This window comes from Ambystoma mexicanum, chromosome 6p (genome assembly GCF_040938575.1).
Source record: "Ambystoma mexicanum isolate Mex_15411 chromosome 6p, UKY_AmexF1_1, whole genome shotgun sequence".
NCBI classification, from domain to species: domain Eukaryota; kingdom Metazoa; phylum Chordata; class Amphibia; order Caudata; family Ambystomatidae; genus Ambystoma; species Ambystoma mexicanum.
In genome coordinates this window covers 819,287,952-819,304,107 of record NC_090935.1, presented here as the reverse complement: position 1 = coordinate 819,304,107, position 16,156 = coordinate 819,287,952, and the positions used below count along the sequence as shown (strand labels likewise).

The 16,156-nt window shown below is 47.0% G+C and overlaps 1 protein-coding gene across 1 annotated transcript in view; it reads left to right on the top strand.

The window, feature by feature from the left end:
* The first annotated feature begins 684 nt into the window (after positions 1-684).
* The window catches only part of SLCO4C1 (solute carrier organic anion transporter family member 4C1), an 812,270-nt gene continuing 796,798 nt past the window's right edge, over positions 685-16,156 (top strand). Inside the window, exon 1 of the mRNA XM_069625459.1 lies at positions 685-1,344. Within this exon, the coding sequence (XP_069481560.1) occupies positions 1,095-1,344 (250 nt within the window). The 5' untranslated portion in view covers positions 685-1,094. The remainder of the gene's footprint in view (positions 1,345-16,156) is intronic.

The following is a 16,156-nucleotide window of genomic DNA, read 5'->3' as shown; positions in this document are numbered from 1 at the left end:
CATTGGTAACAGTGAACTTGCTCACAGTAACGTAACACAATGTTAATTGCAATGTACACCCCATAGTGCCGCTGTTACAAGGAGGCCGGGTGGGGTTTACTTTACCCACTACCCTCCTGTCAGTATCCAGTGTGCATCCCCTTTCCTTCTTGAAACTGTCTGTCCTCTGTACTCCTTTACAGTGTGGGTTGTATTTTGTAGTGTGCTAGAACTGTCTTTTGTGATAATAATAAAGTAGATATTTTTATACAACCTTCACTGTACAGTGCCTTTTATCATTGGGTAATAATTGTATTTGTATTCTCGCTGTTGCAACTAACCAACGATCCAGGACCTTGTGGAGATAAGCCTGCCGTTACGTTCACGTTACCAAAATTGGACAAGAAGGTTTATAATTGACTTTTGTTTCCAACCTGTTCGGATCTTTGCTGGTGTGGAGCTGATTAATTGTTTAGAAACCGATATTCATCCCTGGACCAGTGGTGCCCCGAAAGTTGATTCGTCGCAGCCATTAAATATAAGTAACCAACGTTAATATCCTCGTGTGAATATCACGATGATGACAGTAGCAGCCTGCCCTGTGTAGCTACGGACAAGAGAGACAACCTACTATAATGACAACGCGGCAATTCAGTTCCGCCTCCTCTTATTGCCGCAAGCAGTGGGAGGAGAGAGAGCTGGGGAAGTTTTGCAACAATGGCAGGCATGATTGCGGAAGATGCCTTCGGGGAAGTACGTTACCTCACAACAGTCGTACTATACAAGAAGCGTGTAAATACAGCCGGTCTAGCAAGTGCCCATCAAAATCAAGCGGCACTGGAAACAGGTGTGGCAACTAAGGGCAGCGACAAGTAAATGAGTGTGACGGACGCATTTCTTCGACTGTTCCTTGAGAAATAAACGCTGCACTTTGAAAGCATGAGGCGGTGCTACAAGCAAGGCTGCGCCAGGAATTCATGCAGCCAGGTGAGATGAAAGGAAACCTGAGCTGATTATTTTCATGTTGCCTCCCGTTTCGGTCGCAGGTTTAGTGGACTGTGGGAAACACGCTCTATAGGTTCACTGCGCTGCGCTCCTCTCTGCAAGCATATACCATGGCTGAAGGCGTCGACAACCCGGTCTTTACCTCCCTGGACGAGGTGGGCCTGAAGAAGGTCGCCAGCATTAGGCTGTGCGGGGAGCCGGAGCACGAGCGTCTCCCAGAAATTTCCAAGAGGCAATATAAGGAGGAGAATTACGAGGAAGGCCCCTGCGGATGGCCTTGCTTCACTCCCCGAAGTATCCAAGTCTGCAACAACCCCGTGGGTTACCTGGTGTTCTTCAGTTTACTGGCGATAATGCAAGGTAACTACGCTTCTCTGTTTACGTTTTTTCTGCGCAGTTACAAATGTGTTCGGTTTACATCATGCTTTGCACGTTCATTCAGAAAAGTGTGACAGAGTAACCAGGGACGGGAGATGAAAAACTGCTAAACGTTTGGGATTGGAAAGCTGGGAAGTCAAAAATCCCGACAATGTGGGCTGATTGGTAGAGTTTGGTGGGGTCATCATATGTGACACGGGCATGGGTTTATTACATTGATTTCATTATTTGCATATATTATTTTACACCCAATTGCACCCAATAGCCTCTTTGAGGAAAGCCGCATTTAGAAGAGTTCTCAACTGCATCTAGAAGTGTTCCCAATTGGATTCTGAAGCTGCGCCAAATAGCCTCTCTGAAGAAAGTTGCATCTAGAAGTATTCCCGTTTACATTTAAGTAGTGCTCCCAACTGCATTTAGCAGTGATACCAATCGCATTCTGAAGTTGCGCCCAATAGCCCCTCCGAGGAAAGTTGCATTTAGAAGTGTTCCCAATCACACTAGCGGTGCTCCCAACTGCATTTAGCAGTGATACCAATCGCATTCTGAAGTGCGCCCAATAGCCCCTCTGAGGAAAGTTGCATTTGAAGTGCTCCCAATTGCATTTTGAAGTGTTCCCAACTGCACCTAGAAGTGTTCCCAACTGCATTTGAAGTGTTCCCAATTGCATTTGAAGTGTTCCCAATTGCATTTGAAGTGTTCCCAATTGCATTTAGTAGTGTTCCCAATTGCATTTAGGCGCTGCGTCCAATAGCCTCTCTGAAGAAAGTTGCATTTAGAACTGTTCCCAATTGCATTAGTTGTGTCCCAATCGCTCTCTGAAGTTGCGCCCAATAGCCTCTCTGAGGAAAGCACCTAGAAGTGTGCCCAATAGCCCCTCAGAAAAGTTGAATCTAGAAGCTGCATCTAGAAGTGTACCCAACAAGCTAAATTGCGAATCTAGAAGTGCGCCCAACAACCTGTTTAAGTCAACGCAACACAACTAAGTCAACGCAATGTAGAAGCTAAATGGTGACTACAAAATTGATTTAGATCCACACAACACCGTCCCTGTATAAAGGCGAATTGAAAAAACTCCACCACCACCGTGCCCTACCCAATCCTATTCAGTATAACCAACAGTACTGCATTAGTTGTGTCCCAATCGCTCTCTGAAGTTGCGCCCAATAGCCTCTCTGAGGAAAGCACCTAGAAGTGTGCCCAATAGCCCCTCAGAAAAGTTGAATCCAGAAACGCACTTAGAAGCTGCATTCTAGAAGTATACCCAACAAGCTAAATTGCGAATCTAGAAGTGCGCCCAACAACCTGTCTACGCAACTCTAACTTAGAAATAACTAACAGTATAACTGCGCAATGTAGAATCTAAATGATGACTACAAAGTTGATTTAAATCCACACAACACCGTCCCTGTATAAAGGCGAATTGGAAAAGTCCACCACCACCGTGCCCTACCCAATCCTATTCAGTATAACCAACAGTACCACTGTATATTATTGTATCTAAAACTGTGACTAATAATCTGACTCCCCCTCTAAGCAAATAGAATCTAGAGGCTGACTGAATATCCTCCTGAGGACAAACAATCTTAGAAGTGTACCCAATAAACTAAAACAATCACTATCTACAACTGTAACTAGAAAAGCACCAAGTAAACCTAATACCATCTTCGAGCAGTTGAACCTTGAAGCGTACCTTAAAGCGTGTCATCACCGATCTTAGAACTACAATCAGAAAACCCTCCTAAACCATCCTTTAAGCTTACACCAATCATGAATGCACCCACTCCACCAGAATCAGTCAGAAACATCTCCCATGGAACACCCCCTTCCTCCGATCAGTCTTCCTTCCCATCCCGCCCCCCCGAACCCCCGCACCCTTTCCCTCTTTCCCTGCCTTTCCCCTCTCCAAACACCAAGCCAGGGGAGCACGATGGCGAACCACCCACCCTAAAACCACTCTTCCCCTGAACCCCACTCCCGACCCACCAGCACTCCCCATACCCGCTCCCATCACTACCATACCTAGCACACCCCACCCTGTAATCACCCACCTCCCACCCTCCCCTCATACCCCTGCCATCACCAACCTCCCGCCCTCCCCTCAGACCCCTGCCACCCTCCCCCCCCGACCACACCGTTTCCCCTCCCTAAAAACTGCACGGCTAGCCCTAGCAAGAACCGAAGCTGCCTCCTGCTCACCCTCCGACCCCCCTACTCTCTCCCACACACCAGTCGCAACAAAGAAACTAAAGAGGAAACGTTCTTGGTCCCCCTCAACCTCCCAGCACTCCTCGCCTCCCCTGGCTCGACCCATCACCTCTATCCCGCAATCCCCTCCTTCCCCCGTCGCTTCTCCCTACCTGAAACCCCTCTCCCTCGATTTCTCATCAACTCCAACTGAAACTCCTAACCGCCAACATCCCTCTTTCAAACCCCCCAATCAAAACCCGACCATCCTATCACACACTGCCTCCCAACCCCTCCCGAACCCTGCCAATCTCACTGCTCGCCCACTATTCCCATCTATCACCACCCACCCTACCCCTTTCCGTCCACACCCCCCACCACCGCCCCGTCCCGCTCCAGCACCGAGACCATCCTTAGCTGCCGATGTGAACTGCATCCTATTTAACGCCCGATCGGTAGCAAAAAACAGACATTCCATCTTTGACCTCCTCTCCTCTGCCACACCAGACCTAGTTTTCATCACCGAAACCTGGTTCTCTGATGACTTCGGCCCAATCGCTAATGAAGCTTTTCCTCCGGACTACTCCCTCATCCCACTGAACCGCACGTCCAGGGGAGGAGGGATAGCATTCGTCTTCAAATCCCTCTTCCGCGCCTCAATCATCGACAACCAACCCTCCATTCCATCCTGCGAATCGCTCCTTGTTAAACTATCCCTCTCCCTTTCACTCTCGTACAGCTTCCTAATAATCTACAGGCCCCCTGGCTATGATAGACACTTCGCAAACAACCTTTGCGACTCCATCTCCACCCTCCAACTAAACCATCCCAACCTCACCCTTCTTGGAGACTTCAACATATGGCTCGACATCCCCACCAACCCCATGACATACTCCCTGATTGACGGTTTAGATGCAATTAATCTCCAACCCCACATAAACGGCCCGACTCATTATAAAGGACACACTCTTGATGCCATCTTCAGCTCCAACACCCTGATTCATCTAAGGCCGCCCACACCTATCATCTGGTCCGACCACTTCATTCTCTCGTTCGCCATCCACTCACCTGAACCCCTTCCCATACTCGTATCTGAACCTCCGAACATTCGCAAAAGCTGGAAGAAACTAATAGTCACCCCTGACCTAGCCGAGGCACTCCTCCAGTCCCCACAACCTACCTACCATCTCAACAATCAACTAACCCCTGAGGCCTTTGATTCATGGCTCAACTCATCCCTGATGCGCCTGACCCCCTCGTGCAAACCATCAACCCGACTTGGCCTTTTCCCCAGATGGTTTACTCCTGAGCTAAAAAACACTAAACGACATTACAAATACCTAGAACGCAAATGGCATAAAGAGAAAACCCAAGACAGCAGGACCACCTTGGCACAACACCTGTACCAGTACAAAGCCGAAATCCGAAAAGCAAAAAAAGCCCACTACAACTCACGAATCCTAAACTGCAAAAACCCATGCAAAGAACTTCACAAAATTATCTCCGAATTCACCAAACCGGCATGTAACACAACCATCCCGACCGCGTCAAAATCACTATGTGACTCACTCTCCCTCCATTTCTACTCCACGGCCATTGAAAGGACAAAATCTCTGAACACCAAACAGGCTCTCTTACAACCACCAGGCAATCCTCAGCCCGTACCAGCCAGCCCCCCTACTACGACCACTACGCAACCAACTTTCGAATCCTTCAGTCCAATATCACCAGAACAATTTCTCAAACTCCTATCCGACCGCAAGCCATCTGGATCACCACTAGACCTTTGCCCAGCCACAACCCTTAAAGAAATCTTTGCCTCCACCTGCGCAGGAGAACACGCAAGATCTATCATAAACGCCTCCCTTTCCTCCGGTATCTTTCCAGATGCATTCAAATTAGTGTACGTCAAACCTCTGATTAAAAAACCCTCACTCGACCCTCTCGAACCAAAAAACTAACGCCCGATCTCTAACACCAGGTTCCTTGCCAAACTCATTGACCGAACAGCCTACTCCCAACTAAACGCCTTTGTTGAAGCCAACAATCTCCTAGACCCCGCCCAATCAGGATTCAGATCTTGCCATGGAACTGAAACCACCCTAACCTCGATCTGGGATGACCTAAAAATGACTGCTGACTCTGCAGGATGCGCCGCACTAATCCTTCTCGACCTATCAGCCGCCTTTGACACGATCAATCACTCAATACTCCTTGACCGCCTCCACTCCCTAGGAATCCGTGGAACCGCCCTTAAATGGATAGCCTCATTCCTCAAAGACAGGCACCAAATAACGACACTCTCCAACTTTACATCACAAGCCCGACCAGTTAACACAGGAGTCCCACAAGGAGCATGTCTATCCGCCCTCCTGTTCAATCTCTACCTGATCACCCTCCCACCAATAATTCGTGCTCACAACATCCTGTGTTACAATTACGCAGATGACACTCAACTAATTCTAAAGTTCCTGAACGTGAAACCCAACTCCCAACCTGACCTGACCTCCTGCCTCCTCAACATCGAGCGCTGGATGACCCAAAGCCACCTCCTGTTAAACCCCTCCAAAACAGAAATCATGGTCTGCGGCAACTCAGATCTTCTTCCGCACCCACTACCCTGGCCACCCGCCATGGGCATCTCACCGACCCCCTCTAACACAGTAAAAAATCTTGGGTGCACCCTGGACTGCGACCTAACACTCTCGCGCCAAGTCAACAATGTCTCTAAGTCCTGCCACTACCACCTCAAAAACCTTAGGCGCATCTTTCCATATCTCTCATTCCCTAACAGAGTCTCCGCGGTCCAATCAATCGTCATATCCCGACTGGACTATGGTAACCCCCTGTACCTCGGAATTCATGCCTACCAACTGAATAAACTACAAAGAACACAAAACGCAGCAGCCAAAATGCTTCTCGCGCTCGGTCCAAGGGACCACGTATCCCCAGCCCTTAAGACACTGCACTGGCTTCCAGTAGCCCGTAGGGTAGCTTTCAAAACCCTATGCCTCACCCACCGAGCTCTACATAAAACTGGACCCTATTATCTTCAAAAAAAGCTAATACCCTATCACCCTACCCGCACCCTTAGATCAAGCTCAGCCGGCCTCCTAGTAATTCCTAAAACAAACTCAGTCAGGTTAGGCGGAGCATCATTCTCAGCCCTGGCCCCAACCCTGTGGAACTCGCTCCCACCCCACATCCGCCGAACTCAGGACCTAACGGCCTTCCGCAAACTACTGAAAACCTGGCTCTTTCCCTAAAACCAACCAGCCCTAAACCACCATCATCCCAAAAAAAAAGAAAAAAAAGAAAAATAAAAAAATAAAACAAATATATTAAATAAATAAATAAAGTAACCGAACCAGATTGTAACCTACATTGACAAACAGAACTAAAACGAATAAACTATATCTAAACAGGGAAATGATTAAATAGAAAAAGAATCACTGAATAATGGAAAGAAGAGAGCGTGGAGAGCGGATGAACAAGGAGAGCGGATGAGCTTAGAGGGCACGACCAGATGAGTAGAAAGAACGAATGAGTATGGATGAGTATAGATGAGTATGGATGAATGTGAGGATAAATGCTGTTGGCAAATGAGCCTGGAGAATATGCAGAGCGCAAGATCATACAGAACGAAAGAGCGCTGAGAACAGAGGCACATATAGAGCGGAGAAATGTGGGGAACAACCGAATGGGGGGAGAGACTGAGTGTGGGGAGCGTATGAATGTATGGAACATATGAGTGTGGGGAGTGTATGAGTGTGAGTAGCGGATGAGTCTGGAAAGCGGATGGGTCTGGAGAGCGTATGGGTCTGGAGAGCGGATGGCTGAGTGTGGGAAATGGCTGAGTGTAGGGAATGGCTGAGTGTGGGGAATGGCTGAGTGTGGGGAATGGCTGAGTGTGGGGAATGGCTGAGTGTGGAGAATGGCTGAGTGTGGGGAATGGCTGAGTGTGGGGAATGGCTGAGTATGGGGAATGGCCGAGTGTGGGAAATGGCCGAGTGTGGGGAATGGCTGAGTGTGGGGAATGGCTGAGTGTGAGAAATGGCTGAGTTGTAGGGAATGGCTGAGTATGGAAAATGGCTGAGTGTGGGGAATGACTGAGTGTGAGGAATGGCAGGGTGTGTGGAATGGCTGAGTGTGGGGAATGGCTGAGTGTGGGGAATGGCTGAGTGTGGGGAATGGCTGAGTGTGGGGAATGGTTGAGTGTGGGGAATGGTTGAGTGTGGGGAATGGCTGAGTGTGGGGAATGGCTGAGTGTGGGAATGGCTGAGTGTGAGGAATGGCTGAGTGTGGGGAATGGCTGAGTGTGGGGAATGGCTGAATGTGGGGAATGGCTGAATGTGGGGAATGGCTGAGTGTGGGGAATGGCTGAGTGTGGGGAATGGCCGAGTGTGGGGAATGGCCGAGTGTGAGGAATAGCCGAGTGTGGGGAATGGCTGAGTATGGGGAATGACTGAGTGTGAGGAATGGCTGAGTGTGGGGAATGGCTGAGTGTGGGGAATGGCTGAGTGTGGGGAATGGCTGAGTGTGAGGAATGGCTGAGTGTGGGGAATGGCTGAGTGTGGGGAATGGCTGGGTGTGGGGAATGGCTGGGTGTGGGGAATGGCTGAGTGGGGGGAATGGCTGAGTGGGGTGAATGGCTGAGTGTGGGGAATGGCTGAGTGTGGGGAATGGCTGAGTATGTGGGAATGGCTGAGTATGTGGGAATGGCTGAGTGTGGGGAATAGCTGAGTGTGGGGAATAGCTGAGTATGTGGGAATGGCTGAGTGTGGGGAATGGCTGAATGTAGGAATTGGCTGAGTGTAGGGAATAGCTGAGTGTGAGGAACGTACATAATATGCATTGATATGCGGGAACATTCGAATGAACATATATCATACCACACCTCACGCCTACTCTCCTCTTTACACCATCACTCAAATAGAACACAGGGATACTATGACACCATTCGGTATAACTGTTCTCATATCAACATCTCCCGCTCACTCCCCATCACTCTAAGTAACCACCGCTGGTTTAACACCCCCAGCCAGGCGTTTCTCCTCAGGCTTAACGCAGCCACTCTCGAGCTGGATTAATTCTGCCAGAGCGTACACATTCTCCTGACCTCTCAACCACCACACCTACCGCTAAGAAGCAGCTACCACAATAACCCTGCACCAGCTGCACACATACTCTGTGCGCACACGCACCTTTTGTCTCTCTTCACCCTCTCTACTGACTCGAACCTCGGTTCCCAAGGGCGTTCAACCTACCAGCGCCTTCAGACCATACCAATGGTATATAAGGCGCTATATAAATGCAAAATACAATACAATACAATACAAGAGGAATTACATGACACGGAGACTAAGGAGCAAGCTGAGCCAAGCTCTCCGCCTGTTTTTTAAAGTTGGTTCCACCTTGCAATGGATTTTTCAATGGGGGCATGAAGTGGAAACTCTGCGTATTTCAATGCTGGGGCAGACTACCACTGGTGTTTTCAGCATCACATTTTGTTCCACGGGGAGGGGTTTGAATCTCCAACAGAATCCACAGGGATTACATGAAATCCCTCCTGTCAGACAAACAACTCGACGGCCGACATTGCCACTTGTTTACACCATTATCTCACAGCAAAATTCCACAGCAAACACGCATGTGATGCTGATGACGTCTCATTGCAGACGAGACAAAACAGAATAGAACATTATACTGCGATTATATTTTACTTTGGAGCCGAGTGCTGTGCCCTTTTTAAACATATTTGCATGTTATCAAACAAGACCGGCTAAAGTTTATTTATACAAAACAATGATGCCATATTACGTGGGAGTTGTATAATTTATTTTTATTTATTTGCATTTATAAAGCGTGCAACAGTCCTTAAGCATCGCGGTGCTGTTACAGAAGGCTTACTTAGTTACATAAGTGTTTGCAAAAATATGCAAGCTGCCTAACCTCAAGTTGCAGGGCGGCAGCAGCATACAAATGCATAGTCAGTTTAAGTGGCACAAAGCATGTTGCCCAGCCCCATGTTGCAGGGCGGCAGCAGCATACAAATGCATAGTCAGTTTAAATGGCACAAAGCATGTTGCCCAGCCCCATGTTGCAGGGCGGCAGCAGCATACAAATGCATAGTCAGTTTAAATGGCACAAAGCATGTTGCCCAGCCCCATGTTGCAGGGCGGCAGCAGCATACAAATGCATAGTCAGTTTAAATGGCACAAAGCATGTTGCCCAGCCCCATGTTGCAGGGCGGCAGCAGCATACAAATGCATAGTCAGTTTAAATGGCACAAAGCATGTTGCCCAGCCCCATGTTGCAGGGCGGCAGCAGCATACAAATGCATAGTCAGTTCAAATGGCACAAAGCATGTTGCCCAGCCCCATGTTGCAGGGCGGCAGCAGCATACAAATGCATAGTCAGTTCAAATGGCACAAAGCATGTTGCCCAGCCCCATGTTGCAGGGCGGCGGCAGCATACAAATACATAGTCAGTTTAAATGGCACAAAGCATGTTGCCCAGCCCCATGTTGCAGTGCCGCAGCAGCATAAAGATGCATGTGTGTAGTTATTTGTATAGTGCTTTCACTAAAGCCCTGTACGTAGAACATATTTACGTACAGTTATCACCCAACAGAAGTTAGTACTCATTTAACTTCTTCAGAAGGATGACAGCCTGAGTTTGCCTTGGTGGGATTCGAGCCTATGACCTGCAGATCACACACAGATTGTAGAAGCAAGCTCTCAATGCCCTGAGCTATCTTTTCATCATATAGTGCACAGAAATTCATCAGTTATGGTTCCTAAAGCAACTATTACTGACTGAGCCACTGCCATTCACTCCTCATTTCATTGACTTATTTAATTAAAGGTGTTTTGTAATGCACCATATCTGTGAGCAGGTCACTTTGTAAAACCCCAATTATAAATGTAAGGGGAGAAACTGACATTGAAAGCTTTTGAGCACTCATATCATAACATCAATAGCTCACATGTTGTGCTTATTCACGTGGGAAAAAGCCCATGAATATACCCTGTATGGTCCATTTGGGCATTTCTTTGTGTTAGACATCAAATCAACAGTTAAACTCAACATGAGCAGTGTGGGGCACTAAGGCGCTATAGAACTGGTGCCTGTAGTGGAGAGGAACAAGGGATGGTATTCCCCATATTTTTTTATTCCAAAGAAAGACTGGGGATTGAGCCCATCTTGGACTTGCGTTGGTTGAACAAACTCCTCAGGAAGGACAAGTTCAAGATGGTCACTCTTTCTCAGGTCCTCCAGGCCCTTCGACTTCAGGATTAAATTAATGAAATGGATGTAACGATTGCAATAGACAAAATGAATAAAATGGGCGAAATGAATAAAGAGAAGAGGATGGAAAGATGAACACAAGAGACTGATGAGTACACAGACAGATTTGTTTGTTTGTTTATTTATTTTGTATAGCGCTCCTGACCCAGAGGTATATGGGCGCTTAAGCATCAGGTTACAGGCATAGGTAAGAACATTTGTACATTTGTGCAGCATATGTATAGTTACAAAAGCAGTTATGAAAGCAGTTATAGTAGAATTAGTAACATCGATGCGGATACATACATACATACAGTGCTAGTTATTTGTTGAGTAACCAGGCGATGATCTTAGTTCTGAAAGGTTGAAATGTAGGGGTAGATTTGATGTCCAGTGGAATAGTGTTCCATAATTGTGAGGCTAGAACTGGGAAGCTGGATCCACCGGCTCTTTTTAGGGAGTATTTGGGCACTGTCAGTTGTAGTTTATTAGAGGATCTGGTGGTTCTAATATTCTGTCTTAAGGTGAATTTATCGGTTAAATAAGGTGGGGCCAGGTGGTTAAGAGCTTTGTAGGTGAGGCAGATAGTTTTTAGGTCTATTTTTTGTTGGATGGAGAGCCATTTGCATGTGATTCTTGTGGCTGAGATATGTTCTCTTCTGGGAATATTAAGGGCGGCACGGAGTGCATTGTTTTGTAGAACTTGCAGTTTATTGACAACCGATTTATTGGCACCTACATACAGGCTGTTGCAATAATCCAGTTTGGATTGTATAAGTGCTCTGGCTAGAGTAAGGCAATTGTTGGGGGATATCAAAGGTCTGCAGGCTCTGATTAGTTTCCCAGTGTAAGCAGTGGCTGAGGCGGTCATATTAATTTGTTTGGCGAAGTTGGTGTTAGTGTCGAGATAGAAACCCAGAGTTTTTACACTTTTGGCAGTGGGAATGGTGTTGCCGTCAATGATGAAGCTAGAGTAGCTAGGGCTGAGATTCTGGATAGTGTTGGGTGAGCCGACAAGGAGCAGTTCAGTCTTGTCATCGTTCAGGCAGAGGCCATGTGTGGCCATCCATGCCTGAATGATGGAAAAGACTTCACCGATCCTGTTGGCGTCCGAGTTGTAGTTGCCTGATAAAGTGAGGAGTATCTGGGTGTCATCTGCGTAGTTGGTGTAGGTGACACCCAGATGGTCCAGTTTATCGAATAGGGGCTTTGTAAATATATTATACAAAGTGGGTGAAACACAAGATCCTTGTGGGACACCGCAGGTAATTGGAATAGGGTCGGCTGCTGCTATGGGTGAGAAGACTCGCATGGTCCTGTTGTCCAGGAAGGATGGGATCCATGTGACCGCCGAGTGGGAGAAGTGTGCTGCCGATGATAAGTGGTTGCACAAGATTTTGTGGTCAACCAGGTCAAAGGCAGCGGAGAGGTCGAGGAGAAGCAGGATGGCAGCCCTCCCTTTATCTTTGATTTCGTCTATCTGGCTCTTGAGATGACACCGGCTGTATGAGTGCATGGCATAAATGGAAAGTACAGAATAGCCGATTCAAGTACATGAGACGGGTGTAGTGCATGAAACAGATAGAGAGCACGGAACGGATCCAGTGCATATGACAAGTGACATGGCCTGAATCGATAACGCATGATGAATGAATGAAGTGAACGGAGCGGATGAAATCGTTAGAATGAATGAAGCGGGTGGAACGGATGAGTGTGCTGAGCGGATGAATGCGCTGAGCAGATGTTCTCCTCAGGCCTAACGCAGCCACAATCAGTCTGGATAAATCTTGCCAGAACGAACACATACTTGTGATCTCTCAACCACCACACCTACCGCTAAGAAGCAGCTATTACACGAATTCCACACCAGCTGCACACATATCCGGTGCTCACACGCACCTTTGACTCTCTCTATTCTCTCTACTGACTTGAACTTCGGTTCCCAAGGGCGTTCAACCTACCAGCGCCTTCAGACCATACCAATGGTATATAAGGCACTATATAAATGCAAAGTAACATAACATAACATACCAGTATTGGTAATTCCGATGCAGTAAACCCTTCTAGCATCCTATAACACAATTACGTTTCTTGTTCAAACAACTAGAAAGGGCTGTTTTCTCCCAAGTACAAAACTGTTCAAATGGCTAACCACCTAGACAGTGCACAAGATGGCTTAAGGCCCATGCTATATAGCACCAGACTCGTTACGTTATCAGTCATGGATCATCTGAGATGTAAAGATGAAACAAATGAAACTGGTGACCTAATAGTATTGGACTTGTTGGTTTGACACCGTCAACCACCAAATATTGTTAGTGAAGCTGTACAACCTGTGCAAAACAGGATTAAATTATTCCTAGTTGATCAGAATTTGCAGACCCATTTGGGAACTTTTTATTTCCCCTTTCCTCACCCTTTGAAATGTGGCATCCCCCAAGGATCTGCTCTATCACCTCTCCTTTTTAATTTTAATCTTTACCCATTTATGGAAGTCGTAGACCATACAGGTGTCACCTTTTTTATCTATGCTGATGACGCTCAGATTCTGGTGGACCTTAATGGGTGCAGTGATGACCTATCTGTCAAGATTAGAGATGGCCTCCTTGATGTTAAGGACTAGAAGGACTCAAAGTTCCTAAAAATAAATCCAGAGAAAAAGAACATGTTAGTTATCGACGAAAACCTAATATCTGAACTCTATTCTTCCCAGTTTAGCTCTTATGGACAATGCCCTAGTCCAAATGTTCAGGTTAAGAATCTAGTATAATCTTAGATAACAAATAAACAGCCACGTTTCCTCAATAACAAAAACATGTTATTTCATGAGTAGGAAAATAAATATAAAAGCTTTTCCCTTATTTAGCCTTTCCCCAACAGGTGTTGGTGATGAACTCACGTTTCATGTCCATTTGGAATTTACCAATGGCATCAACCTCCCTAATGATATGATTTACGGGTTGCAGAGAGTTCAAAATACCAGGGCTAGACTTCAAATAAAACATTGTAAATATTAGCACATTACTCCTGCTCTTCAATCACTACATTGGCTCACAGTCAAAAACAGGATAATCTCCAAAAGTATGCGTTTAGTCTTCCAAAACTGTTAACACCCCACTGCAAACCCATTGTTTCTGAAGTTGAGTTCAATACTTCTTTCCACTCTTCAAGATTAAAACAGGATAGGAAGCTGAATGCACCTGGATATTGGAAGGAAACATCAAGCGGCCACTCCTTCCTAGTAAATGCAATCAGAATAGGGAGCGCTCTCCTTACTGATCTTTGTAGGGATTCCAACCGCTAATACTTTCAGGAAAAAATCAATGAGCTTTCTTTTCAAGTCAAATTAGTGCTACCTGTCTGTAACATCTGCAGAGCTTGCCTAATCTCAACTCATAGTTAATCTTTTCTGCAGCACAGAGAAAACTTTCTGGTGATTGTTGTGCTCTGTAAAACACTGATATAGCAGAACACAACATAATCCACACACTAACCCATACACACACTGATGACACATGCTGCTTGTACACACTTTGCACAAATGCACTGGCCATGCAGACACAAATTAACACTACCCCAAACACACTGACCTCTCACACACAACTGACCCCTACATAGATCCAAACACTGACCTTTGCGAGCACACAGCCATACACACACACACGCGCCCATTCAATGCCCCCTGCAAACGCATTCTACACATGCACTTCCCCCACAAACTGCCTTCCTCACATAATTCCCCCACACACACTGGCCCCACTTACAATGCCACCCAAACACAGACTGTCCCACAATGTCACTGCATCCATTGCAGACAGACACTGAAACGGTCTCCTGCCCATACTGCCCATTCACATACAATGACCCTACATACATTGACCCCTCACACACACAGTGCCACCACACACACATTTTCCCCAGAAACACAGACTCTGTCTGCTAACACTCACACTATCTGTCTTCCACACACAATACCACTCCTCACACTCTAATACACTGCCATTCCGCCACACCCATTTCCCAAATGCATGCACTGCCCCTCCCCAATACACAATGAACCCCCATACACCACCACCACACACTCTGCCCCACACACACTTTGCCTGAACACACTTCCACCAACCTATTGCCCACTAATGTGAATACTGCCCATACAACCATGCTGTCCATACACACACACACTGCTCTCCCCCAAAAGGTGCACCTAATATACTGATCTCACGCTGCCCCACCTCATTGTCACACTACAAATTCCCACCCTGTTGCATGCACATTGCCCCCATGCACACTACCCAACATACCCGCACTGCACCCGACCCACTCCCACACACACTATCCCCACACATACACACTCTCTCTTCTTACACACACACAGAAACTCCCACACACACTTCTCCCCCACACTTTCCTCATGCACTGTTCCCAAACTCTCCAATGCACACCCACTGCCCACACACTTCATCTGCTCCCATGATTCCATGCTTGAAAAATGTTGTCAGGAAGGTGATATTTTTTCCTGACCCCTAAAATACTGCCCCCAAATATTCTTTTGAGGGCTGTCATGTACGATTCTAATTCCAATCCTACAATATTTGGGGACAATGTTTGATTTTATTCAGGGTGCACATTTGGGGAAATGTCGCCCCTGGTGGCATTTTCCTTAATGAGATTTTCACTGAATACCGCCCCCACACAAAGCCATCCACCCACAAATCCCTCTGCACACAGACCCCACACTCCCCCACCATGCAAAACTCCCCATGCACATTGCCCCATGCAGACATCCCTTCTCACACATTGGTGAGCGTAACACATGCATGTATTGCCCACATATACTAACATTGCTCCCACAGACATACACACGCACACACACACACACACACACACACACACACACACACACACACGCACACACAGACACACACACACTCTCCGCATGCACACTAACACTGCCAACAAATACTACACCCCTACACACAATGGCCCAAAACACACACACTATCACCCCTCACACTCTTGTTCACCCCCAGACACCCTGACCCTCACACACACCCCTGCCCGATACACCTGGTCCCCACACCAGGCAATTGTTCCCAAAAGACACATCGCCACACACACACACACTGTTCCCACACATTTACTGCCCCCTGTACAGACTGTGCCTCAAACCACTCACACACATACATTAAATGTATATATGCACACGTACACACACACACACACTGCCCGCACACAACATACATGCAGGCACTCTCCCATGAACAATAGCAATGCCCACTTACACACATACTGCCCACATGCACTGTTCACACACTGT